Here is a 27,939-nt window from a genome sequence, read left to right on the forward strand (position 1 = left end):
ATATTAAAACTTATCTGAATTACATTACACTAGCAATGTTTGAAATAGATTTGACAATTAGAATTATATTAAAACGACGTATGTACTTAGATTTACTTGTTTATATATGACTTTGTTAACAAGTGAAGATTGTATAGAACGTGTAATAATGAAATATAAGGGCAAAGAGAGTAAATCTCTCACCAGATGTTAACTTACTCAATGCTGATCAAAAAAACCAACGGTTCCTCTTCTAAAGAAATTTAGATGACGTCACGGGATCGATTGCTACGCGGCGGAATCTTTTCTAGCTAAGGAAACTATTCAACACAACATCCAAGCTATATAACGAAAAACACCCAAACAAGAAAGGAGGAATAACAAATATACATTCTTTTTAATTTACATTATTAATACAAATAAGTTTTTATTTCAAAGTAAAAACTATTTAGAATAAATATTTCAATTAAATGTATTAAATCAAAACAAGTAGTAACAATTTAAACGTCACAGATCATTTAGTAATCGGTGTTACTTCACAGGTCATGGCGCAACTGGTAGTGGTAACAGTAGTGTGAGTGGTCTCCGGCGGTGCGGTGGTCGACAATACTTTCACGGTAGGTTCTGTGTTACTGTACGGTTTAACGGACTGTGTTAGTGTTGTGATTTGTGTAAAACCAGGTAACGATCAACGTTATTTGTAATATATCGTTATTTTTTTCGTTTTATTTTAAAAATAGAATGATTTACTGTCGCATATTTTATAATTATTTCGTTTTTTTTTTTTTAACAAAACTTGCCATAACAAAATATAACGTATATTCATTGAAACTAGAATTAAAAATCAAATATAATTGCGGCTTATAATAAAAACCTTGAATATTCTTAGAACAGATTATAAATTAGATTGTATTAAAAAGACTTAAAGCAAAACGAAACGCAATCTGAATATTAATAAAGTGTTGTATTATTTTTACGTTCATTACTATTTTTTTATTTATTTTACACAAAAAATATTAAACAGAGATATAATTTGTCTTTTGTCAATAAATATTACCCTGTGAAATGTTTGTAGAAGGATGACACCTGTTCAGCTGTTAAGTGCCAAGTTAGTCTATCAGCTAGATGGGATTTCAAGCCCTTTTCCTAAGTACTATTGAAGCTGAAATTAAGTAGGTGGTACAAAAGCCAATCCTGTATATAAACTTATAACAATCTAGACAGTCCGTCTAACGGATCTTAAAAATTGTACCCAAAATATAAGAACAAAAATACATAAACTAAAATAAATGGGTATTACATACGTCCTACATAGGACACACACCCCAAAGTTTGTAACAAGTAGGCAATAAGCACTTTTGAATCGTCATTTGACAACAATTTTAAGTGAAGCTAGCACCGGTTCGGAAAGGAGGGTCTCCCGAGAAGAACCGACAAGAAATCAGTAGTAAAGCTAGATTAAAAAATAAAAATAGTTCTAATTTTCGGTCGGGCCTTTACCGTGTTTTACTGGACTAACGAGAAAATTATATTACACAAAAAATATATAAATTCTTGTAATAATTATGTAAGATGAACATATAAATTTAATTTATGTACACGAGATACAAGTGAAAGTTACATCAGATATGATTAATGGAACGTTGTTAGAATATTATCGACACAATTATCAATTATATTAGTTGAGCGAATTACAGTGAATTAGTTAATTGCTAGCGATTTTTATTCAAACGATACCATAGCTAATTAGGTAATTAATACGGATAATATAATATAACTGCTAATGTAAATACAATATTAATAAATAAAGCTTATTAACACTGATAGCATTTGTAAATGATAAAAATACTTGGAGTTATTAGATGATACAGAATTTGAAAAAAGGAACTCGCGATTATTATGTCTGTATTTTTTGACTGATAAAAAAAGTAAATATCGAGTGCATTGCCAATTTTTCGAATCTATATTCCAAAGCTAATTATAATTATCTTCGTATGTTTTTAAGAATCTACTGTAAAATATATTGATCTATATAAGAATTATTCATTAGGTCCTTAAATATGGACAAATATGAATTAAAAATAGTAACTGTATAAATCTTGACCGCGTGGAATGCTGGTAAGAATGCTAGCAGCAGTTCCCTATTGAATTGCAATTCCGATCCTCTGGATCAAAAACGAACCAGCCCTCACTTTTTGCACCACTACTCCAAGCGTCAAGTGTTTTGATAGCAAATGGGACAAAACACTAATTTTGATTTTAGGAAATTCAATGTGACAATAAAACAGATCATAAATTAACATTTTACAAATATATTTTGCCAAAATTATGAATCACAATTTAATCTGCGTACAAATTAGTTGTCCTATTAATAATTCAATTTACAAATAATTATAACTAAACAAATTTTCATTTCATAAAATATCAATTGATAAATAATTGATTGTATAATTATTTATTTAGATTAAACCAAAAAATAATATAAATTTAACTCAAACATTCACCATATTTGGAACGTGAAGCATTTGTGAAGAGATCCTTGAACAAATTATTGATCATACGATATTTGTGGATGCTATTCTCCTAAATAGTTTCTATATCGCCTTTTGTAAATTAGGCATTTGTCTAACTCTAAGAGCGAGATTCCGACAATTCTCCAGTCTTAAGACAACTCATGTTGAGTCAGATATATGCCTTCACAGCACTAGTATTCCTAGCGTAGGATCAAATCACCTCAAAAGCAGGAATGCTTCTTTGAAATGAACCTGGTCAACTGTTCTTGTAACAAATGCAGGACTCTCACGCCGTATAGTGTAATTGGTTGTATTCAATTCAATGTAGATTTCTTGTGATTTTAACACTTTTATTACTTTCTTATTAAATAATCTACAGGTTTACCTTGTTAAGTTTCACTATACATTCGACCTTAACATAAAGTTAATTTTTTTCGTAATAAAGCCGACGTTTTACATAGGAATATAATTTATTTGATATATCAAATTATATGCTTTTACGAGATATTTGAAAAAAAAAAAAAACAAATTATTTTATATTACTTAGATAAAACTGTACTGTATTGAGGTTGAACTTTAACCAATAAAATGACCAACTACTAGGGTTGAAATTCGATTTTTGTTAGTGCACAGTAATATATTAATTTACACATTATGGTAGTAAATAAATAAAAATGTAAATTTAAACATTTTACTGGTTTTTTTGTTATTTCATTATTATTAGTAGTAGTTGGTATTTATTAAAAATTGTAACCAGAGATTTAGTGTCAGCAAGGTATTCAACCAAGCGTACCCTAAATTTGTGCTACGATCAAAACCTAGACTCTTTTTCTATAGGTCTTAGTGTGCATTGTGCACAGCACAAATGCCGTTATAGACTTTAAAAACTCTACTATTAGTAAATCGAATGATATAGTGACCTACCGCCGCTATTGTGTTTCTCAATATCTGTTATTAATATTAAAACGTACTGCTTGAAAAGACGGATGACATTTTTTTGGAACAAATAAATAGCATGCTCGTTTTTTTATAATTTTTAATAAAAACGCAGTGTTCATTCTAAATCTGTGGTAGGAACTATACGTTCTATGACACGACATTTGCGGTCGAAGTGTTATATAACTTGAAAACCTTGGAACATAAACATATATTATACATGTCAATCGAGGTTTTGTCCAAAACAAACCATACTTATTTATATTCCGGGATGTTAATAAGTGGGATGCTACTTAGTACTGATCAAACATATTACCGCCAAACAGCAATACTAAGTATTGTTATGTTACGGTGTGAAATATGAGTTGTGTAACTTTAGGTACAAAGGACATAATATCTTAGTAAATAAACATATATCAATATATTTTTTTAAATTAAAATAGACATTTAGTACTCAAAAAGTAGTTTAAATGTTAGAACGCGGTAACAGTATATATTACAAATTACTGTGAAGGACCGGCTTGAAAACCAATATGATTTTCGAATTTAAACTTGCAGGTTTTTTTGTGTCATAAACGCAATGAATGGTTTTAAAACGTTATTGAGTATGCCCTTCACAAGTGACTATCACTTATGTTAATGAAATATTATTACAATAATATTAATATTCAGCTTTTTTTAACACTTGTATTATCTACCATCTGAACCAAGCTTACCTTTAATATATTATCATTTTAAACTAAGAACATAATTTTAAATTCCTGTAGAATTTTAATCATATTAGTCGCACACACCACACACCACACCTTCGCAGTTAATATAACTGTATTGTGTTTCATCTTTGCAACCGAGAATATTTGACACATATTATATCAAGAAGATATGTGTTGTTCTTACGGGCCATGGTATGGTATGACGGTAAACTGTCACCATAGCCTTTAGACATTGCTAATGTGCATGGGCCGAACCGATCAATCTCCATCGTGTCTTCTCCATCGCATTGATTGAACATCACATTGGCGAAATAATATGTGCCTTTTTGGCACAAATAAAAGCCACCAAAAACAAATGTGCATTGGAACTAAGATGTCATAACGCCTGTACCTGTAATCTTACTGTCTTAGTCACCCTTCAAACAGGCTGTTTATCGGAAGAATATTATAACTGGGTACTACACCTACCCAGACGGGCTTGCACGAAGCCGGGCCACCAAGTGTGATGTATTATGTAAATAGGTATTATGTTAGATTCGTGATAATGTGTTACAAATCTTTTTAAATATCTGTCATGTCACTTCAGATACGATTCACTAATATTTTATTCATTATTTTGACTTAAAAGGTAGTAATTTTCAGCATGCATTTCTTATGTAAATGTAATTGTTAGTATTTACACTATACTTGTCACTTGCCATTATTTGTTCTTTGTTAGGCTAGACACTTTCACAGACTGTCAACGAAGACAGGTGCATCATATTAGAACGAATTTGTTACAAATTAAGTAAATTACCTCCCACAGTTTAGTTCTAGTATTAATTCTGAAAGAAGAAACTCATCACAGACTACGAGGGGTTTTATCAGACCGTAATATGTGACATTGACTATTATAATTAAAAGGATACCAGACAAAATTGCGTATCACGATTAGTCGGTTGTCTATATTTCACGAGTGTTACACGAAGACTATTCATAAAGAATCGTAAAGCTGCATACAGAATATTGCATACAAGAACTCACTTTCCACGTCAATATTCCAAATTTAAAACAATTGAAATTACCGAAGATACACCTTTTTAATAATAATAGGAATTATAGGAAAATAAAACCTCCTCCGTAACGTACTATGTCTTCTGGTATTACTTTACTTTTTTACAATACACATAAAAAATAGTAAAAAAGCTATGAACTACATATATTATATGAACTACATATTTTATAAGAACTTATAAATCGTACTAACTAATTAAATCATTTTTAATTTAAAAAATGATGAGAGATGATTAAAAAATTACCCTTAAAGATAATAAACACAGCTCAATCTATTTAAAATTTTGAATTCGCTTTAATAATCAGGTATATTTAGCAAATACTTAAATTAATAGAACGTTGAAAAACTTCAGGTAATTTAAGTGGTCAGCAAATTTTTGACGGTATAATGAAATGGGGGTTTCCTGAATTAAAAGCAATAGAACATCTTATTTTTACAGCCCCTAATTGAGGGGATGGTAATTAACCTGCGGCCCAATTATAATGATTTCAATAACAAAGGCGGTTCAGTTTGGAGTCGAAATTATACTTTCACAAATGTTATTTTTGTTCGATTGAGGTCTTTGCGTGTTTTTATAAATCTTTGTAATTTTCTATAAAATTTACAGTCACTTTAATATTATATATAATAATAATAAATCTTTATTCATTGAAGGATTGAACGGAGCCGTTTAGTTTTATCTAGTTGTTTTGTACAAATTTATCTTATTTCAATCAGTTGGGTGCAGTACTGTACTCCTCGCTTATATTTGGTTATAAAATATTCTGTAACAAATATATATAACTAGCGACATTCACACGGGTACTTGATATCCAAATGACCAAATTCCTTAAAATCGCGATAAATTGTAGCCTCTGTGTTATTCTGATGTAAAGCCAATATTACTGTAAATTTTCATCAGAATCCGCATTGCATTTATAGTTTTAGTAGGATAAGTCATTAGTTATTTCCTACCTGATAGGACTTTAAGTTAGGTGTTCAGGTATGTACCTTCCACTCATCATAATTATATTCTACCGTGAAGCAACAATACTTAGTCTTGTTGTGTTCCGTTTTGAAAGATGAGTGTACCAATATAACTACAGACACAAATGACATTCACAAATTATATTCCCAAGTTCGGTGGACTATTAGTGAAATCTTAATATTATAAATTCGAAAGTAACTCTGTCTGTCTGTTTGTCTGTCTCGCTTCCACACCAAAATCACTGGACTGATTTAAATAAAATTTGGTACACAAAAAGTCTAGAGTTTCAGATAGGATATAGGCTACTTTTTTTTAAAGGTAAGACCTCTTTGTATACCAATCATCAACGTAATATTTTAAGTTATGTTGTAAATATTCTATACGAATGAAGCCGCGGATAACAGCTAGTGGTTAATATTTCTTACAATGTTAATGTATCTCAATATCTCTGATCAGTGACCACATACCATCAGACAGTACAGTTAGCCGTCCACCTATCTCCACATCATATACCAACCACAAAATAACGATAACTTTTAAAACAATACACTATGTATACTTTGTCATTCAGAATGCTAAGTAACAATTTCACACGATTTATTCAGATATTGACAAATATTGAGAAGATGGTGCAAGATTGTGTTGAGCGTTTATTTTGAAACCAATGAGTCAATGGCTTACTAAAGACGTGCTAAAATATAATGAGTTAATAAAACTTACTATATTTGCAACCAATGACGTTTAAAGTCGTTATGAAATAGCGTAATTACATGGCAACTGCGTTGGCCTAGAGACTAGATAAGGCCAGGTAGGTCTAACTCCGAACCTCAGGTCGGGTCGATAAATAGTTTGTGTTCTGTCTAACATTCACAGAAGCATCCCGGAGTTTAAAAGTAAGTGTGTACAATCTCAAGCCTCGAAGATAATGTGAAATCGTTGGTCTTGCGCCTGATTTATTTTCGACGTTAAACCGAAAACCTTCCTTAAGGATTAAGCTAGCAAATGAAAAGTAATTCCAAAGATTAAAAAAGCGTCAAGCATAGAAATAAATCCCTTCAATCAATCAGGCGAACAAAATGTGTTACAGCATAAGCTTAGCTAACGATATGATTAAAAATAAAAATCTATTGAATTTTTTGACGAAGACTTTTTGTATTACAAATTTTATAAATCGAAGCCCCATGTGGAAAGAAACTAGCAGTTCGTAATTTAAAAAATATGAAATGCAGGCTTAAATTCCGTATTTCCACAGTCATCGATAAAATGCGAAAGCGGTCAAGTGCATCAATCCAACTTGTTAGCTCACCTTGGCTGCTACACATGTAGAAACATTTTAACAGCCCTAGCTTATATTTCGATATCGAAATTTATCATTAACACTTATAGCCACCGAGAGCGCTGTAAAGCACTTTTTATGCTTTTGAACGCTGTCGAAATTATATACCAAATACATTTTTCGTTTATTCATTTCTGTGATGATGTTTTTTATGTAAGCTGTTATTTAATTAGTTTTTAAATTCATGTCGGGCTCAGAAAAATGTATTCAGTTTTCGAAATTAAAAATGTACGCATTAATCACTTAATAACAAATAAATTAAAATGTATATTTAGTAATTTTACTCGTACAATTAATTCAAATTTAAACAAAATCATTCGTGTTATATAACTCGATACGAATAAATTAATATTAATACAATTTTCGCTCCATCGTTTATTTAAACAAGCAGTTCTGCACACGTGACCATGTGTACTCGTATTAAATAGCAGATTATAGCCTACATCACGCGATAATATCTCATAATTTATCGTTCATTGTCGATTTTGCTTTAAATTTATCTCATCACGTCTTGGCGAGACAGTAATGTATAATGAGGCTAAAGAGTTGATTTAATTTTAGTTAAACAGCTGGTTTTGCCGCCTTTCACTTTCAATGAATGATGACGGTACATTGCCACTTATTTTATAGTTATTACTCGTTTTTGAATCGACATGTTATGTGTTTCTTGTAACAGGAATTACAAAGGCTTTTGTTTATTGTCAAGTTATCAACGTTAAATAAGAATAAGCGTGAGATTCATTGTTCGTAACCACTTCCTATAATTACGAAATGTTATATCTCTATATGAAATATACTATAAAAAAACAATTTTCATCTTTCCTGAATTTAATTTTTCTATAATTATTTGTCACCAGCGAACAGCCCGCGGGTTTTGCGAGAGCAATTTTATATATATTATTAGCCCATAGTCCCTCCCTATTTGAAAATCTGCGTATACTATATGTATATATATTATTTATATTATTTTCTTATCGTATCTTAACAAAGTATTAGAAAACTTTAAATAAAAATTGATAAAATCAGTAAAGTCGTTTTCGAGTAAATAAAAAATAGGAAAGGAAATAGGTATTAAATCAATATTTCTCTGTTGTTAGAAAAAAAGAAAGAAATATTTATTAGGAAAAAAAAGAAAAACAACAAAAATAGAAATCATATTAATTATTTATAAGTACTGACTGACTAAAGATCAAAAAAATTCTTGAAAAATTCAGACACGATCCTTATAACAAGTTTTCTTTCTTGTATTCATATACCTACTTTTTAAAACGGACTGGCACTTTCATAACTTATAGTGGTTCTTACTATACCAATATGCTATAATTATTACTTTAATTTTTCCGGTGTATTTAATGTTTTTTCATAATAAATCCATCCTTCACCGCCGAGCACGAGATGTTTTTATTATAAACACAAATTAAGACATATATATAATGGTGCTTGCCTGGGTTTGAACCCGAAATCATCGGTTAAGATGCACGCGTTCCAACCACTGGGCCATCTCAGCCCTTTTAAGTAATTGTTGTTATTCCTTTGATATTGTTCTGTAAACAATAATATATGTTTCTGTTTTTATTTTAAATTCAGTTGGATTACGTTAGAATACAGAAATGGAATGATTTTGGATACCAGCCAAATATATTGTCTCTTTATAACAGAAATAGTTATTAGCTTAGTTGACCTATATTTAAAAATCAAAATACAAATCATTACATAGTATAAAATAAAGTCTTATACAACTGTCTGTCCCAATGTATGCTTAGATCTTTATAATGACCCAACGGATTTTGATGCAATTTTTTTAATGGATAGTGTTTCGAAATGAAGGTTTTTTGAATATTATACATGAACAATATAGTTAGAGGTATCTAATGTAATGCAATAAAAAAAAACAAATTCTGTAATATATTTAGTATTACTTATTACACAATTGCACCCATGCGAAGTAGGAGTAAGTTGCCAGTATTAAGATTATTAAAAAAAAATACAAGTTAAAGTTATTAAGTAAGAACTTGTTACAGTATAACCTCGACAGTTTTATGTGTAGGATCTTAACGAGGGTACTCGCAAACGATAAATATTTTTCTTCTATCATAATAAATACCTTTTATGTTCACGTAAACATTATTTATAGTGTTAAGAGGTCAATGAACTTATGTTAAGAAAATTCCAATCCAAAATAATTTGCGGAACGAGCTCTCCCAGTTCTTATTTTGTTTATGATGTTTTCCTGACCGATTTTCGACACGATGGCACGTGGAAAATTAAAATGTAAAAGTGTGCATGTGTGCACTCACACAGATGCATTTTTAATTTTATAGGTTTAATAGGATGGCTTTTTAATATGACTATAAAGACGTCAGACGACCAAAGGCTTAAGACTTGCAGTTCTTATTTTGTTTATGATGTTTTCCTGACCGATTTTCGACACGATGGCACGTGGAAAATTAAAATGTAAAAGTGTGCATGTGTGCACTCACACAGATGCATTTTTAATTTTATAGGTTTAATAGGATGGCTATTTAATATGACTATAAAGACGTCAGACGACCAAAGGCTTAAGACTTGCTTTTAACGTTAACTGTCAACTAACTCGGGAAGCAAATCCTTGACAGATGATATAACTTTAATAAGCACCAACGGGAATCAGTACCTAAGTTTTTGAAATTAGCAGCCTTATCACCTTAACACTATAACGAATCAGTTATACCAAATAATATAATTATAAAATGTACTATATCGAGAAAGAATCAATCAGTATGTTATTAGTTTAGTTGTAACACTTTAATTATAATAAAACATAATTATAATATAATATTTACTTGATGGTAGGGCTTTGTGGAAGCACGCCTGGGAGGTACCACCCACTCATCAGATATTCTACCGCAAAACTACAGTGCGCAGTATTGTTGTGTTCCGGTTTGAAGGGTGAGTGAGCCAGTGTAACTACAGGCACAAGGGACATAACATCTTAGTTCCCAAGGTTGGTGGCACATTGACGATGCAAGGAATAGTTAATATTTCTTACAGCGTTATTGTCCATGGGCGATGGTGACCACTTTCCATCAGGTGACCTATATGCTCGTCCGCCGACTTATACCTTAAAAATAAAAAAAATAATAATACATCCTACATAATAATTAAAAAAATAAATATTAAAAAACTATTCGAGGTTTATATTTTTAAAAAAGATTCACAAAAATTTCTCGAAGTCGTTAAAGCGAAGTCGAGTGCCCAAAGTACTGGCATGAAAACGAATACATTGGTTGAACTTGCTGCCAGAACTAAGTTTAATTATAAAGATGGAATTAGTTATAGAAATTAACTTTTATCACTACAGACAGACTTCCATATTGGACACCTGATGGTGAGGTCACTGAATCTATACATGTATATGCACTCTTTTCAAATAAACAGATTTACAATGCTGTTTTTCATATTCGTATCCGGTGATGAAACCTGAGCCTTAATCCAGAAATAGAGATTTTTTTCTAAAAAGTATTATTTACATATGGTAAATTGATTATATTTTTATATAAAAACGTTTTATTTTACTTTGTGTTTTATAAGGGCTCATATTGAAATATAATTAACCCCTAACGTAATAATATTATATTAAACAAAGTTACGTAAACAAGACGTTTATACAAATTTTGTGTGAAGTAATTTTTTATTATCTCATACGTATCTCACCATCGGACTTTAGTTTAGTGACTTAATATTCGGAGAAAAAATGATAGTTAACAAACATCGTGAGGTAACCCGGACGTTTCGAATAAATTTCTGGCACAGCCCATAAAGCAGAGTGCTGTAATATGTTCGGAAACTATATAATGACGCAAGAACAGAGGATAAATTCTCTGCAGCGAGAACTTTACTGGCTTTTACTTTTTAGTAAATAAGTTCTTGTAAATGAGCAGTACAAATAAGTATTCATAGCTTATTTGCAGTTGATGTATATTAAAAGTGCCTAATTATCTCATTTTAAGTTCGTCTATAATACCAATGTAAGATTAAAATACTCGTGCTCCTCAAATGTTTAAGCGAAATATTTTTTTTAAATAATACTGCGCACTTAAAAGAAGGTTTTCAACAAAAAGAGGTTATATATACACATCCATATTTCTTTTAAAATTAAAATTGATTAAATAAATAAATAAATAAAAAATAAATAATTTAAATCTATAGGACTCGCCATAACATGTCAAAGGCCACTTAAGAAGTGAGTAACACTACATTGCTTCATTGCATGAGGAATTTAAATGAGCCACCGTTTTACTACCATAGAAAGTGAATACGTGTATGCAAAGAGATGCGTCATATATACCTGCTATCTTTACATCATAAATTCTTATTTATTTTTTTTAATTTACGGACAAATGTTTATTTTCTTAAATATCACGGAAATTAAATGGAAAGCATCGATTTTTTTTTCGTGTCACTAAGGTTTGTTGCTTAAAGGGACAATAATTGATAATTAATTATCAAAAGATAAGGTCTTGCTAAAATCCATTCACCGTGTACCATTGTATCTGTTTGTAATAAGCATTACTTACACACTCATGATTTAAAATAAAATAGTATCTACCAAGGTAGGTAGTATCTACCCATTTTTCAGTGTCATTTGTTTTTCATATTATCTTATGTATTAGAGAAACTTAAACACTTAAAACAGCATAAGTGTTAGTAACAACCTTACCTTTTTTTGAGGTAAAGGTTTAGGGTTTACAATTCACTACGGTGCTCTGAGATTCAGTTAGATAAATAAACGTAGCAAGTTCATTCGGCTCACGCAGGTTTCCTCGGGATGTTTCACGTTATCACATTAAATCTCAATGCTTGTACGGGTTTGAACTCAGAATCATAAGCTAAGTTTTACATATTCTTACCAATGGGTCTCACGCCTCTTAAGTGATTGTAACGTACAAATTGTATAGTTATTTAAAAAAAAAAAATTCCCATGTCCTCAAATGCTAAGCACATCATTAAATATGATACTGACTGTAACCATTAACCTCGTAATGATAATTGTCGTTGTTTAGCATTATTACATCATAAAATATACAGAATATATTTTTTCAAGAGTAATTAACATTTAACCAATGTCGATAAATACCATCCTAATATCTGTTAGTTTCAAACAACAATATTCTGCATAGTTCTAATTTATAGGCTGATCAACAATTTATTACTGACAGAACGTAGTTGAAATTTGAATGGTTAAATATGAAATTCCTTAGTTTTTCTAAGGCCTCTACAGCATAATAACAGTTAATGACCACTATCAATCAAAATAATATTAAAAAGCGTATATATATGAAGACTTTCCGTTATTGAATATAAAATTGATATATCTAATAGAGAAACTAACACTAACAAAGGCAACATTGTCTGAGCTCTAAAACAAGACAAATTGTAATTTTTCAGGAGCATGTTAAACCAATTATTGAATCCAATATTGATTGTAATAGATTAACTAAATTTCTCAATAATAATAATTGTAAGGATGTTATATCCTCCGAAATTTAAAATAATATTAGTTTATTTTGTGATTTATTGTAACATATTTTTTATTTTCTTTTCAGACCATGAAGCTGTTCTGGTGCTGTTTTGCAGCAGCGTTATTTAATCTAACCAACGCTGCTGTGGACGTAGAAAAAACAGTGCAACAAGTTCAAAGTATACTCAAAGCAAATACATTACTGCCTAGACTTACGAGACAAGAAATAATAGATTTGCTGAATGATATAAGAGCTGAAGATGCAAAAACAAAGTCAACGTCAAAAGTAAAATCAAGTGCGAGCAAAACTACCACCACAAAATCGACAAATAAAAGACTTGCAACAACAACATCAACAACAGCGTCGTATAAAAATATACATGAAAATGAAATCAACACCGCAACTCAATCAACGAATTTATTATCAAGCAATGCTGTAAATAATGAAAACGCAGTATCAACATCTTCATTAAGAAGTTTGGTGGAATCGACAACTAAATCAAGTGGGGCTACTTTAACAGTCGTTTTGCCTTATACACCTCGAGATGGATCTTCATTACAAGAATTATATACGAAACCTCCACGGCTTCAAGTAGTACCAGAGGAAGTAACTCCGAAACCTATAAAAACAAAAACAAAAGATCAAAGTTCTCAAGCACTCAAAACAGCGAAACCTAAGAACACGCTCGATTTTGACCTCCCAGCTGAGTTGCAAGCATTTTTAGATTCTCATGGATTGAAAGGCACTCCTGGCCAAGATAACTTTTTGTTGCCTTTGGAAGGATTTAAGCCTCTACCGCCACCAAAAATTGTAGATGGAACTGTGCAATTACCAGAGAATTTACTTCTTACTTATGATTTAATTTCACCATCAGATTTATCTAATTTAAACAATAATGACCATAAATTTGGTCAAACAAACTTTTTATATGAACCCTTGCGTCCACAATATCCATTCGAACTAGACACTTCGTCATCTGAAACAAAACATACTGTTCTCCCACTTGATTTACCAAAACCAAGAAAGACCAAAGCAGTGTCAAATACTCCCAAACCCAATTATGAACCAATAGATTACGATGCTTTTAAAGTTATTCCTCTAAATCAAGGCCCTAGTCCAGTAGAAGATGATGTTGTTGTTGGCATTGATCAAAGTAAAAGACAAACGAATGAAACTGATGAATCAATTACAACAACCACTTCTACTACTGAACTATCCAGTGTTGATACCGATACAAAGAATGCAGAAATCAGTGCACCAGATGCTATTCCATCTGATTCAGATACAGGTGCATCATTCGCAGATCTAGAAGATTCTTTTGGAGGAGCAGCACCTGTAGAACCCGGGGATTCAGAGCTCCCTCCTCCAAAGAAAAATGGTTTTTATTGGATGGTAGACTGGAATAGTTTTCTAGAAGTTGGTGATGGAGACACTAAGGTTAATATTCGATTTGAGCCTAAATTAGGGGATCCACAAATGTTCTTACCTGTAAACGTCCCGTAAAAATGTAAATATTCAAATACCATGAGTAGTGTTCTAGTCTAGTGAAATTTAGTAAAAATAAGAGGGAAGAATATTTAAAAGATCTTCGAACACACTTCGAGAAGCAATTAAAAAATAAACGATTTTCTAATATAAAATAAAAAAGTGTTACCTCTTCTATGAATGAAAATCTATTAGCATTATTTTGAGTGAGGAATAGTGTTTATAGTGAAATGCATGACAGGAATGCAATCATTCGGGTCGTGATTGCTGGACCAGAGCAAGCAAATGAAAGCAAAGGAGCGAAATCGTTGCGTGTTACGATACAATGACTTCATATATTGCCATTATTAGCGCATGAATGTAAATAGCTTTTATTTTATTACCTTTATAATAAATTATAGGTGTGTGTTTGTTTGACTTTTAATAACCCATGATATAACCATTCATATTTAAAGAAAATCAGTCTTGATCCATTTGCAAATATTAAAACGACAAATATAACTAATTTGAAGAGAGTTATGCAATGTTTTATATGTAAAATATATTATGAATTCAATTGATAAATAGGGGTGGAATATCAAAAGGAAAATCATATGTGTTGACTAAAACTGGCCCAGAATTCCACGTATAATTAATAGAAAGAATATTCTAATAACTCATAACAGTATCGCAGTGGCTGCATTCTTATTTCGAATTAAAAAAATATGATCATTGAAAATTTTTAGCCTGAAGCAGTCTTCAATTAAATCATTCGATAATATGAAATGTGTTCAAATATCCAACGTAATATTACCCTGAAAATATCTTCGACACCTTTACGTTCGTAAAATTAGCATAAACTTTGTTCATATTTTCAAAACTAACTCCTAGTTTCCATAATTCGATTCAACATGTCACCATCATCCAACTTGTTTGTATTTCCGAACAAGAATGTTTCGTGAATTATGAGCATTCGGTGTTGTCGACAGCTGTTACAGAACTATTAAACTTGTAACTTTAAAGTGTCATGGAGTACAAGACATATAACACTTGTCTTCAACTTGATATCATTCAAATGTACAGTCGGGGTAGGATAATGTTCGTCACCTTAAGATCTATTTTCGTGTGCTCGATTATGAGTGATAATCTGCATTAGCGATCGACAATGACATATTGCGTCGCAATGATTTGATGTTTAGATTCAAAAGGTACTAAAAGTTTAGGACTTGATAAAGGAATAAATTTGAACACTGACGACAGTTTTCCTACTCTGACTGTACAAGAAATCACCGTGACGTTAGAATATTCGAATTCTGACCTAATTTTCATGTCAGTTTTTATTTAAATGTTTCTATATGGTGTGTTGTCGGTTCCTTTTAATACTTAACAGAGGACGTTATAAAATTTTGTGTGTTATTTAAGTCATACATACAAGGCTACTCATATCTTATGACTTTATTTTACTATAAATAAATATATTAAGGTTTAAATAGAAGATCTTCTTGCAAAAAGAAACAGATTTTTACAACATAAGGATCTTCTTTTTAGGTTATATGTTTAGGTACGAATTCAATAGTATGAAATTTATAGATGACAAAATATAGCGATGATATAAAGAGTTTGTATGCTTTTGAAAAAATTTTTAAATGCTAAGTATTTCTTGCGTTCTTTTTGTATGCTTTCAACGATAAGGTTTTTTTTTTATATTTTCGGTACCTTTTCCGTACTTTCGACTATTCTCCTCACTTTCTTCGGAAATAATCAGCACTAGGATCGTATTCTGAATACTCACACAATATAAACATACATATGCCTACAGAACTAAATGTATATACAAAGTTTTTTTTAATTAAAATCCCTCCGAAACGTTCAAATAGCCCCTTTAAAAAATCTTACACAAATGATCACTGATAAGTACAGTTTTGATCACTTTCACATTCCATTTCTATAAATGCGTATACAGACATGACATGAATAACAATTTATTGTAGTCCGCTTCAAAATAGCTGTCAAACAAAATCTAGTTTGATATGCAATATGTCTGTGTATTGTTTTGAATTTAGAATGTGTTGATTTTGTTTTTTTTTCCGGACGAGCAAATGGACAGCTCCGTCCATTGACAATGGCGCTATTATCTATTTCTTACGTGTACGAGTACATCACCCATACGCAACCAACCTTGGGAATTAAGATGTTATGTCCCTGGTGCTTTTTGGCGATACAACATCTGATATGAATATGAAGGTACCTACCGCTATATACCTATCTACTTCTACCTGAAGACGTATCTAAGTAGGTTATCTAGGTACGTTGGTACAAAGAGTAACTACGGATGATTATGTTATAGCAGTATTTAAGCTAGTAATAATATGTATAAAATTTATAAAAGCAACATCGCAACATTCGCCAAAAAGTAGAAATGCACTTATATAACTATAACACAATTTTTTATATCACTTGTTTCAGTTCCCGCTGATAGTTCACTTAGTGTTACAAATCAGAACAGACATCTAAAAACATTGCCTAAATCATAGCTAATGAAACTATCAATCAAGTTAAGTCAAAGAAAAATAAAAACGAAATCCAAATCTGTTTATCTTTTTTTTTTATGGAATAGGGTGGCGGACGAGCATATGGGCCACCTGATGGTGAGTGGTCACCATCACCCATAGACAATGACGCTGTGAGAAACTCAACTATTCCTTTCATTATCAATGCGCCACCAACCTTGGAAATTATGATGCTATGTCCTTTGAGCCTGTAGTTACACTGGCTCACTCACCCTTCATTCAAATCGGAACACAACAATGCTGCGTACTGTTGTTTAGCGGTAGAATATCCGATAAGTGGGTGGTACCTACCCAGGGCTTGCACAAAGCCCTACCACCAAGTTATCAATTAGGAGCTACAATGCTATAGACACACATTTAAATTTATAATTACAAACATTACAAAACTTCTTTCTGCTTCAAGCGGTAACTTATAGAGCAACTATCGGGTTTATTACCGGTTAGTTTCATTAAAATAGCGGCTGAAGGTGAAATGGGTTGCAAAAGTGAACTTAATTAAAGTACAAGTACATCTTAAATTTGGTTATTTCATTTCGTCTGTAAAACATAAAATATCACGAAGATATGATAACCGATTGTAAAATATCGCGATGGAATAAACTCGAGCGTTCTGAAATCCTTTTCATTAAAGCGAACGAAGGGTTTTGTACCGCAATGGGACATTTACGGGCTGTTACTTTAAATAAAAAGCCTTTTTTAAACCACGGATGTACTTTACAGGAAAGAAAATCCGTTTAAGGAAATTTTATATTTTTTCTGTATGTTTAACCTTGGATAAGGTACATAATCGAATGAAACGTTTTATTATGTTGGCTGCTGTACCATATATGTATCAAAATAACTTCGAGACTCGATCAGAAATATGAACAAAAAATATAGTTTACGAACTTGTTAACGAAAGTAAAACTAAGTGAAACTAAAAGTTAACGAAGGAAAACCAACAAAAAGACAATTAGGGAAAATTTTAGCACATAATAACAGCCCTGGGCAGTAAAGATAAATGTTGCTCGGAGAAAAAGAACAGTAATTAATTTATTTAATATTATGTATTGTCTTGGGATGGTCACATGTTTAAACAACGATATTCCAGATTCATTAATTTTCACAATTATTTCACCCATTAATCTGTGTTTGAAAATAAGTACATCCCATATTTTTATCCAAATCTGGCCTATAATTCTCATTATTAAAATAATTCGATTTATAACAAAACACTGTCGTCGCGTTCGATTTCTTGACATTCTTTTTCTTAGCGGCCAGTATCAAACATTCGGCCAACTTTAATCGTGAAAAATTAAAATATTACATTACAACATATTCTAAAAGTAGTCAATCAACATATTATTAATTAAATTATAGTTATACAATGTGTAAAAAATAACTGTAACAATAGCAACACTTTATCCATAGAAAAAGAGATTAGTTAATAAAAGGCTTCGACAATATCTTTGTATGTAGCTTCGCACACTCCTTTAATCTCTCTTTCCATATACAAGCGAACACATCGTCTATTATGACAAAGTTATTATATGACTGAAATTGTCAGTATCATTATATAAATACTACTTTCCTTCGAAAACTTTTTTCCGACTTCCCAAAGTTAGTAGATTCTTTTTTGGGAACGGTATTCCTTTCTATAATAAGATTTCACGGTTATTTTTATCTTGGGCTATTAATAAAGTTAAAGCTCATGTAAAAAAAAACATTAATTTGTGTGAAGGACGATATAGCTAGATAATGTTACTTGTGAGGTGACGTCAAACAAAGAAGTATGGAAGAAGAAGATATGCTGCGCTGACCCCAAATAAAATTTAGATAGAGGCAAGATAATAATGATCTCAAAAAAACATTGGTTAACAATATAAATTACTCTAAACATTAATTAAAAACGTATATTTAATATTTTTGGATTTCTAGGAATGCTATATATAGCATAGACGGCGCATCCCTAGCGCCATCTTTCCAATTACCATGAAACAAGATTTGACAGCTAGTCTGGTGAAAAGTATCGATGTTTGGCGGAAATGTTGAACGCCGCCATTTATCTGGAGTAGTCAACTGCGCGACCACGTCTAAACAAAACGCCTTTGGCCCTCATAATTTTTAAAGTGTGTACTTTGGTACTTTTATTTGTTAAAAAAAAAAACCATAAAATGGCTTATTGTGATAGAGGGACCTGTCTTTAAATTTAATTGTACTTTATTGATAGATTCTGTAATTGGATTGAATTGAATTGGACGGAAAAGAGTAACTGAGAGTGAGTTGCCGAGTCTTCTTAGCAGAATCGACTTTCAGAATCGGTAGTATCTTTACATTTATCTGGTGTTCGTGGGTCACACGGGTTTGATTCCCGGCCGAGTCCATGTAAAAAAGCTCATTAGTTTTCTATGTTGTCTTGGGTCTGGATGTTTGCGGTACCGCCGTTACTTCTGATTTACCACAGCACAAGTGCTTAGCTATAGCTATTTAATTCAACACTGCACATTGAAAAACTCAAAAGTGCTTTTAAGAGCGTACTCGAATAAATAATATTGATTTTAATATTTTCAATTTATCAATTTAAATTTTCACTGTTTATTAAACACACACACGATTATACGGCGCGCATTAAATTACATCTGCCAGATAACCATTACCAAAATAAACATAATATATTAAAGTTAAACTGATAACTCGATCGCACATCAATAACCGAACTAAGTTAACAACTTCTAAGCTCCATTATGTAATCCAACATGGAAGTTTGCAAATAAGTTAATGAAATTTACTGTAATACATATCTGATCTGAGTAATTTTCATATATCTCTTTGAAAGTAATTTTGTTACTAAATTGAATCCTCATATGAATATTTCAGATTTTTTACTTATCCGAAATTAATCTGCAAAATTTAATCAAGATTAGAACGTGTGCTATCCGAACGGTGAATCTTGACCGATTTCATATGAAAATAAATTAAAAATAACTCTATCAAACATACACACATAATAGACAAAAACTGTTTTAAAAGGGAACTTTTTATTAAAAGCAAACATTGGCATTTACAAATATCACGGTTGAACAGGCTCGTGATAAATTGAGTTTGCAAAATTGTTTGTGTGATCAACAAAATGAGGTTTATGCCTCTGAAAGAATTGAAAGGGAATATGAAGTGGATAATTTATTGCGATATTGTCATTTATCTCTTTAGCGGCTTTTTTCGATAAGCCGAAAATTTATGAGCCTTTTTACGGTTGGGCTTGTGTTAAACGTATTTTTGTTGAATTATGGAACAACCTAGACTACTTATTAGAATCGTAAAGTAGCATTACATGTAAGGAGTTTTTATGTTCACTGCTGTATTAAATTCACTGCTATGCGACGAGCTATACGACAGTACTGTGCACCTTATACACTGTCTGCGGTAATATTCCCCAGGAATATGTCGATGAAAAGTGGAACAAACTAGTGTGTGAAATCGAATCTTGTTAGGAGAAGTGAGGTTTCGAACTGGATCTGGCTATACCTAGCCCAATTCAACCACACAAGACGCAAGCTAACTGCTGAAAAGTCACCATTGTCGTGTCGCCACGTCTCGAAAATTTTCTATTGCTGCCTCTGATTTGGTGATGCTGGGTTTTGATGTTTCGAGCCTCGTTCAGCTTTGTGGTCATTTGGAAGGGAAAGCCAAACTGTCATCTAAAATGCTTGGCGTACTCAGCAAGGCAAGATTCCTTCACGTTCTTCCATCTCCTCGAACTACATATATAAATAACTATTTATACAAATTCTTAAGTTCTGTCTAATTAGACCCTCTTGTTTCATTATATATTTGAATATATATAATGAAACAAGAGGAAAGGAACAAAAAATATATTTTATACATTGAAGTACTAGGAAAACATAAAAAGTAGAGAGAATTGTAAAAATTAAAAGCAAACTTATCGAACATACATATTGAATATCACATCGATCGTCCAATCAGTTACCCATTTCATGCTTCAAAACTTTTCTATAACGTACGTTGAAAGAGTAAATTTATAACAGCTTCAGCCGACACAATATCCACATATGTACGAATCAAAAATGTATGTTGTGGAATTTTTAACCGGTTTCGAATAACATTCTGTATACGCTGAAACTTTATGCATAGATAATTTAAATATTCAGACAGAATAAGGCTCGATATGAAGTAGTCGGTAAATGTCCCAATGTTTGGAATATATCGGAGAAATGTGGTAAAAGATTTTCACCAGCTCGAGATTATATTTATTTGTATAAAATTTAAAAAGTGTTAGATTTATCCTTAGGACCAAATATTGAAAGTCACTACGAAATACGATCATAAAAAGTCAAAAAATCGAATGACCCTGAGTGGGTAAACATTTTAGAAATTTTATTTTCGGATATATAATATGATATTTTTACGCTGAATTTAAAGTGATGCAGTATCAATACAGACACAAAGGCTAATGACTAACATTTTGCAGCAAATCGAATTTCTACGATTAGAACAAAGAATGCACAAACAAGGCCATGGATTTAAACAAAATGTATTTTGTTAGCCACGATATTGGGTAATCAAAATAAAGGACGAGACTTGTGGACGTTTGATGGGTACCTTGCTACAAATAAAGATGGCTTTGAATAAAATGACAGGTGGGGTGATCTTTAACTTCATCTCTTAGCAAGGTGGATGAAGAGAGGGGGAGGAGATTACAGCATGGGGTGAATGCATAACTATTCTGAAACTGTTACAATCCATGTCAAAGACTGCTACTAGTGGTGGTACTACTTCTCCTGCAAGGCGTTGGTATATGTCGATGATTATACCTGCATTACAAAATTTTCCTCATATAATTCAATGAAAACTTGAATTTTAACTTTGATTTATGGTTCTTACCAGTTTATTATTACTAAAGTTTTTCCATTTGACATTTACGACCTCCGTGGTCGAGTGGTGGGTACACCGGTTTTCATGGGTACGCCACTCTGAGGTTCCGGGTTCGATTCCCGGCCGAGTCGATGTAGATTACCATTAGTTTTCTATGTTGTCTTGGGTCTGGGTGTTTGTGGTACCGTCGTTACTTCTGGTTTCCATAACACAAGAGCTTTAGCTACTTACATTGGGATCAGAGTAATGTATGTGATGTTGTCTCATATTCATATCTATTCATTCATTCATATCATATCCATATACTTGGCATGTTTTGGGTATAGCGTGATTAACTCGATATTTGTATATGTATAAGAGAGACAGTCCTATTCTTAACCGAGATCATATCATAAACTCTCACGAGGATTCGTCAGATATCCAACTGAGATGTAATCTAAGTTACGTTCTGAGTTCTAGACAACATGCAAATTGCTGTTATGAGAGAAATTGCCCCAAGCTACGATTGACGGTCAAAATTATCCACTGATTTTCTACTACTCATTTATAACAATAATTTCCTCATAAGTATATCTAAACATATAATAAAATTGGAGTGTCTGTTGTTATATTAAAATTACGGCTTTTTACTAAATGCATATGTATGTACACACGGTGCTTATAACAATAATCTATGATTAATCCCCGACGGTAGTACGTGTAATATCGTGTAATACACATTACGCACTTAGTCAATTACTTAAACTACAATGTCATGGTAGTCTATACTTTTTACTACTTTTGAGCCTTAATATCACGCAAACGGAGTCTCGGGCACTAGCTACTTATTATTATAATCTCGAAATCTTAACTGCTTAAGCTAAACATGATTAAATGGGAGATCAGCCGCATATGCATGTAATGTATCTGGTCCAATAGTTTCAAATTTAAATGTAAAGCAATATTTATTAATCAAATGTTTGACAAAGTAGGGATTACCCATGTTGCAAAAACATGATTATGGTGTTGATAATGATATCAATACCGAACATTGATACTTGATCTTTATGGAGCTCTAAACATCAATGTTTTATTGTCATTCGATAATCATATAAAATCAATGATTATTCTCTAATAAATTTATTTCTAAGGAAAAACAAAGTTGTTGTTTTTATTATATTCCTAGCATTTTCATCATACTTACTCACTTTCTAAACCTTCCCTGGACTTCCACAAATAATTCAAGACCAAAATTAGCCAAATCGGTCCAGCCGTTTTCGAGGTGTAGCGAGACTAACGAACAGTAATTCATTTTTATATGGATAAGAAGATTATCCCATTAAAAGCAATCACAAGAAGGAAGAAAAAAATCTAAGATTCCATATCCTTTTTATTGAAATTTGGCACATTCACATTAAAAATCGAAACACACTAATACACTGTGCGTAAAATGTTTATTTATTGTACATGGTATATGTAAAAAATATAAGAAAAATAATAATAATAACCGGTAAAACACATACAAGGAAATAATACGAAGACATCACGATAGTTTCAGTGTTGACTATTAATAATTAATAGTAATTAACCAAATTAAATAACTATCCATTATAAACAAATTTACTCAAGCAAGTTTTCTTTTTGACGACCTCCGTGGTCGAGTAGTGTGTAGTCGGTTCGTGGGTCGGTTTTCATGGGTATGCCACTCCGAGGTCCCGGGTTCGATTCACGTCCGAATCGATGTAGAAAATTTATTAATTTTCTATGTTGTTTTGGGTCCATAGCACAAGCTTACATTGGGATCAGAATAATGTATGTGATGTTGTTCAATATTTATTTAATATTTTTAATTTAAACTAATTCGTTTTATGAATCTTAACGTAGAATAAAATATATTTCTTCATAGCCGTAGCAAAACTATTTCTTTTATCGTTATATCCTATAAATAAATCTCGCACAGGGCTCCGAGAAACCTCTATTAAAAGATGCAGTGAAAGACAAAATCGAGCACAGCGTGAACTTACAATTAAGTTAGTGGCGTTCGCCCGGATACGACTTAAGACGGTCACATGTTAAAATTCAAATGTTCCATTGGATAAGACAACTGTTCAAGTGGATAATTTGAACACCAGTGGAAAGGGTAAAGTTGCCTTTGTTGAATTGTTACTTTCATACATTTACTAAGACACGAAAATAACAAATTTTGTCGTGAACATATTTATATTATTATACAAAATAAATGAAGTATCACGACTTCTCTAGACTTGGCCCAATGGTCACAAGGCGTGAATCTTAAGGGTATGGTTTTGAATGATGATTCTGAGTTCAATCCCGAGGCAAGCACCACATAATGAATCGAGTTGAATTTGTATTTATAATTCATCTCGTGCGCAGCGATCGAAGAATACAAAGAGATAAAATTGTGAGGCCTTTTCCCAGCCGTTGGGCTGATTTAACTATTACTATACTTTTTACTTCTTATACGCCAAGTTTATATCTTATTTTAATTATTATAATTAGTGACCTGCCTGGCTTCACACGTATAATGTATTGCAAAGTAAGCGCAAGAAAACGTGCTTATTAAGGCCATTCCTTTAGAAACCTCTAAAATATAGTAGAGAGACACTGACTGTGGTTCCTCCTTCCTTCCTATTGAATCAATGTTTCTATTAAAAACAACATTAAAATTAGTTGTGTAATTTTCAAAGCCCTCAGCATACACAGGGACAGACAGCGGTAAAAGACTGTGTTTTATATTATGTAGTGAAGACTATCGGACATAAAGTATCGATATAAATAAATCCAAAACTAGCTCGTTTTAAAGATTCATCGTGCAATCCGAAAGTAAAATAAAACGTTTTAATTACGTTAAAAGTAAAGTACACAACCCGTAATAAAATACCGGTTAAAAATTTTCTCTCCTATACAGAATGCTTAAAAGGCTGGTAATAAAATAAAGAGAAATACGGTTTGAAAACAGGCATCAGTCACCGCGATCTTTTCTTATTTACAACGCGTTTGAATTCAAACAAGTATTAATACTCCTGCATAAACATTTTTCCGCAAAGCAAGTAAATAAATACTAGTGTTCGTCCAATGTTAAGAACTGCAATTATTTTTAGATGAAAGATAAGATAAGTTCTGAAAGATAGGAAAAGTGAGGCTAAGATGGACATGATATAATTCTCAAAAATGTGACAAATTTAGAATTTGTATGGATTTCTGTTATAGTATAGACAGACAAATATACAAATGTTCCTCCTGAAGGTAATTCGTCACTTCTGTCCATAAAGATTGGCGCTATAAGAAATAATAACCATTCCTTATTTCAAACCAACATGCCACGAACCTTAAGAGCTATGTACTTTTTTCCTGTAGTTCCTTCAAACTAGAACACAATATGAATAAGTTTTGCTGTTTGACGGCTAATGAGAAAGCTAATGAGTGGATTGCACCCAAACGAACTTGCATGCAACCCTACCACCAAAAAAAATCAAAATCAAAATAAACTTTATTCAAGTGGGCTTTTACAAGCACTTTTGAATCGTCATTTAACAATTAAAAGAAGCTACCATCGGTTCGGAAAGTAGATTCTACCGAGAAGGACCGGCAAAAAATTCAGTAGTTACTCTTTTTCAACATTTAAAAAATACAATCATATTAGTTAAATACAATTATATATGTATGTAATGTAATTAAATTAAAGATATACTGTGTTTTCATTAGCATATCATGTCATTGGCGGTATAAACCTCACAACCCGGTTTCGCTTAGCCGATAATAACAATATTATCGGCTAAGCGAAACCATAAAACTGAATTATTTAATAAAAAATGTAATGAACAAGTTTTACATAATATAAAAAGTAACAACCGCTACGCTTAAATGCTTTTATAGAAGTTTACAGTGGAGTGTGTGTGTCAAAGCATTAACCAATTAATGAAATTATGCAAAATACCCTCTTGAATTTCGCCTCGCAAGTAATCCGTAAAGGAAGCGACTTGTTTCTTGAATAAAGTAACCCACCATAGGCACATAAAATAAATTCACGTATTTTTTTAACAGTCATCGCCCAATATTCGCATTAGAATTAACTATAATGTTATATATAGTTAATTTGTATTTTACGTAATATACACAATGATATGATATTATGTGAAAGACAATATGGCTGGAAAGAATTTTATTTGTAAGATGACTACATACAGAGAAGTTGGTAAGTAGAAGACTTACTGCACAGGCATAAAAAAAATTGATATAAAGAATTAAAAACGTCCTCACTTCGACATTTCAAAATACTAACAAAGAATCTAAATAATTAGTTAATTTAGCATCCAACGTTGGAACATTGGCGTTGGCTACTAGCCACCAACCATTTTATTAATGCAGAAAATTTCAACCATATATTAGTACCTTCTCAGTGCGACACATTTGACTTGGCTCGACGAAGTCAAGAGTTCACTGAATGCTAAAATACTGTAATTATATCAACTTTCTTGCAAACTACTCAAATGTATGTAATCCCAAATTATATAGACTTGGAGTAATAGTGCAAATATTTTTCTATGACACGCGTCTTATTGTCTCCATTGGTGGGAATGGTCTGGTTCAAATTTTCGTTCCACGTCGTGTTATTTTTTTTGTATATAAATAATACATAATATATCACAATATTATAGCTGTGCCCGCGACCTTGTACGCGTTTGAATTTAACAAAAAAAAATATTTTAGCCTAAGTCAGGTACTCCTTATTATAATAGTTATCTGCCAGTGAATGTCACGTCAAAATCGGTCCAGCCGTTCCAGAGATTAGCCGGAACAAACAGACAAAAATTTGTGTAAAAAAGTTTATGTAAAGAAGCGCCGGTATAGGCGAAGTCCAGTACGGTAGATTGAATGAAAACCTCTTTTATAATAAAGTTCACAATTTATTATCGTAATGTATAACGATTAATTATGTATTTAAGATTTTAGCATTCAATAGACTATTTTCTTGTTTCCGTTTCTTCTTAGGTATGAGGAATACGTTACTGAACAATTATGACATTTTATTCTTAAGAATCAACATTTTAGTGTTATACTTCTATATTCAATACATATTTTTGACTTTAATTTACCACTTAATTCTTTGTCCGTTTTGCGTATTAAATGTGATAATCTTCTCAACATAATCCTATACGACTTTACTTTACTTCAAAAGTATTATAATGCAAAATGTAAAATTTTCTTCCAACACGATCATAAGTTCAAAAGTCAAATATATATAAATGTCGAATAGTTTTATTCGACGCCATTTCGAATATTCGAAGTTGGATGGATGAAAGTTTCAAAATCAATAGAGTTCGAGAACGTAAGCAAGGTTGAAGAGTCTTGAAGCCGACCGTACCCATTTTTATCATTCTAACTCTGGACTAGATGACATGACTCATTGAGGCCCATTTCGACTAATGGGTAGCATTAGTCGACATGGGTCTGACTGGAGTCTAATCGAATTTCTCGAAGCCAAAACAATTGATGATGATGATCGTCAAAAATTATGCTATTCTAAAAATAAATAATAAAAAAATAAAGTAACGTGTTACATGAAACGACTTTACGAGAATCGCTGATTTTGCGAGCCTCATCAGCAGCATATTTTTTTTTTTATATTGTCCGGTTAGGCATATGACTCCACTCCACCTGATGGTAAGTGGAAATGGAGTCCAAACGCGAAGACGACTAGTACGCACAGCAAGAATGACCTGCACTAGTTACCACTAGTTTAGTTTTCGTAATTAATTATAGGTAAATAACTTAATATTGTTCAGTATTGTCTTAATCATTTTTTCTCTTGATCAAATTAATCATTTTTTTTTTATTATTTATACACTGGCTGTAGATATCGTAATTAACGTGTCCCATTGTTCTACTCCAATATCCATAAATGCACTGTGGAAATTTCCATCTAATGCTTGATAGCTTCCTCGTGATATTGTCCTTACAAGCACATGATGATGAACACAGATTCTGCCCATGAAAATTATATAGTGTTAAGATTCACGTGTCATGAATATGA

The 27,939-nt window shown here is 31.8% G+C and overlaps 1 protein-coding gene across 2 annotated transcripts; it reads left to right on the forward strand.

The window, feature by feature from the left end:
- The first annotated feature begins 499 nt into the window (after positions 1–499).
- On the forward strand, positions 500–14,894 carry LOC124535827. Of its 2 annotated transcripts, none has more exons than XM_047112188.1 (2): positions 500–596; positions 13,084–14,894. In XM_047112188.1, exon 2 carries the CDS (start codon positions 13,087–13,089, stop codon positions 14,500–14,502), a length of 1,416 nt encoding a protein of 471 aa, XP_046968144.1. In that variant the 5' UTR covers positions 500–596; positions 13,084–13,086; the 3' UTR covers positions 14,503–14,894. The 2 variants fall into 2 exon arrangements, with proteins under 2 accessions (XP_046968144.1, XP_046968145.1); XM_047112189.1 differs by having other exon boundaries at positions 547–660.
- Positions 14,895–27,939: the final 13,045 nt, after the last annotated feature.

The sequence above is a fragment of the Vanessa cardui genome, chromosome 15, assembly GCF_905220365.1.
Source record: "Vanessa cardui chromosome 15, ilVanCard2.1, whole genome shotgun sequence".
NCBI classification, from domain to species: domain Eukaryota; kingdom Metazoa; phylum Arthropoda; class Insecta; order Lepidoptera; family Nymphalidae; genus Vanessa; species Vanessa cardui.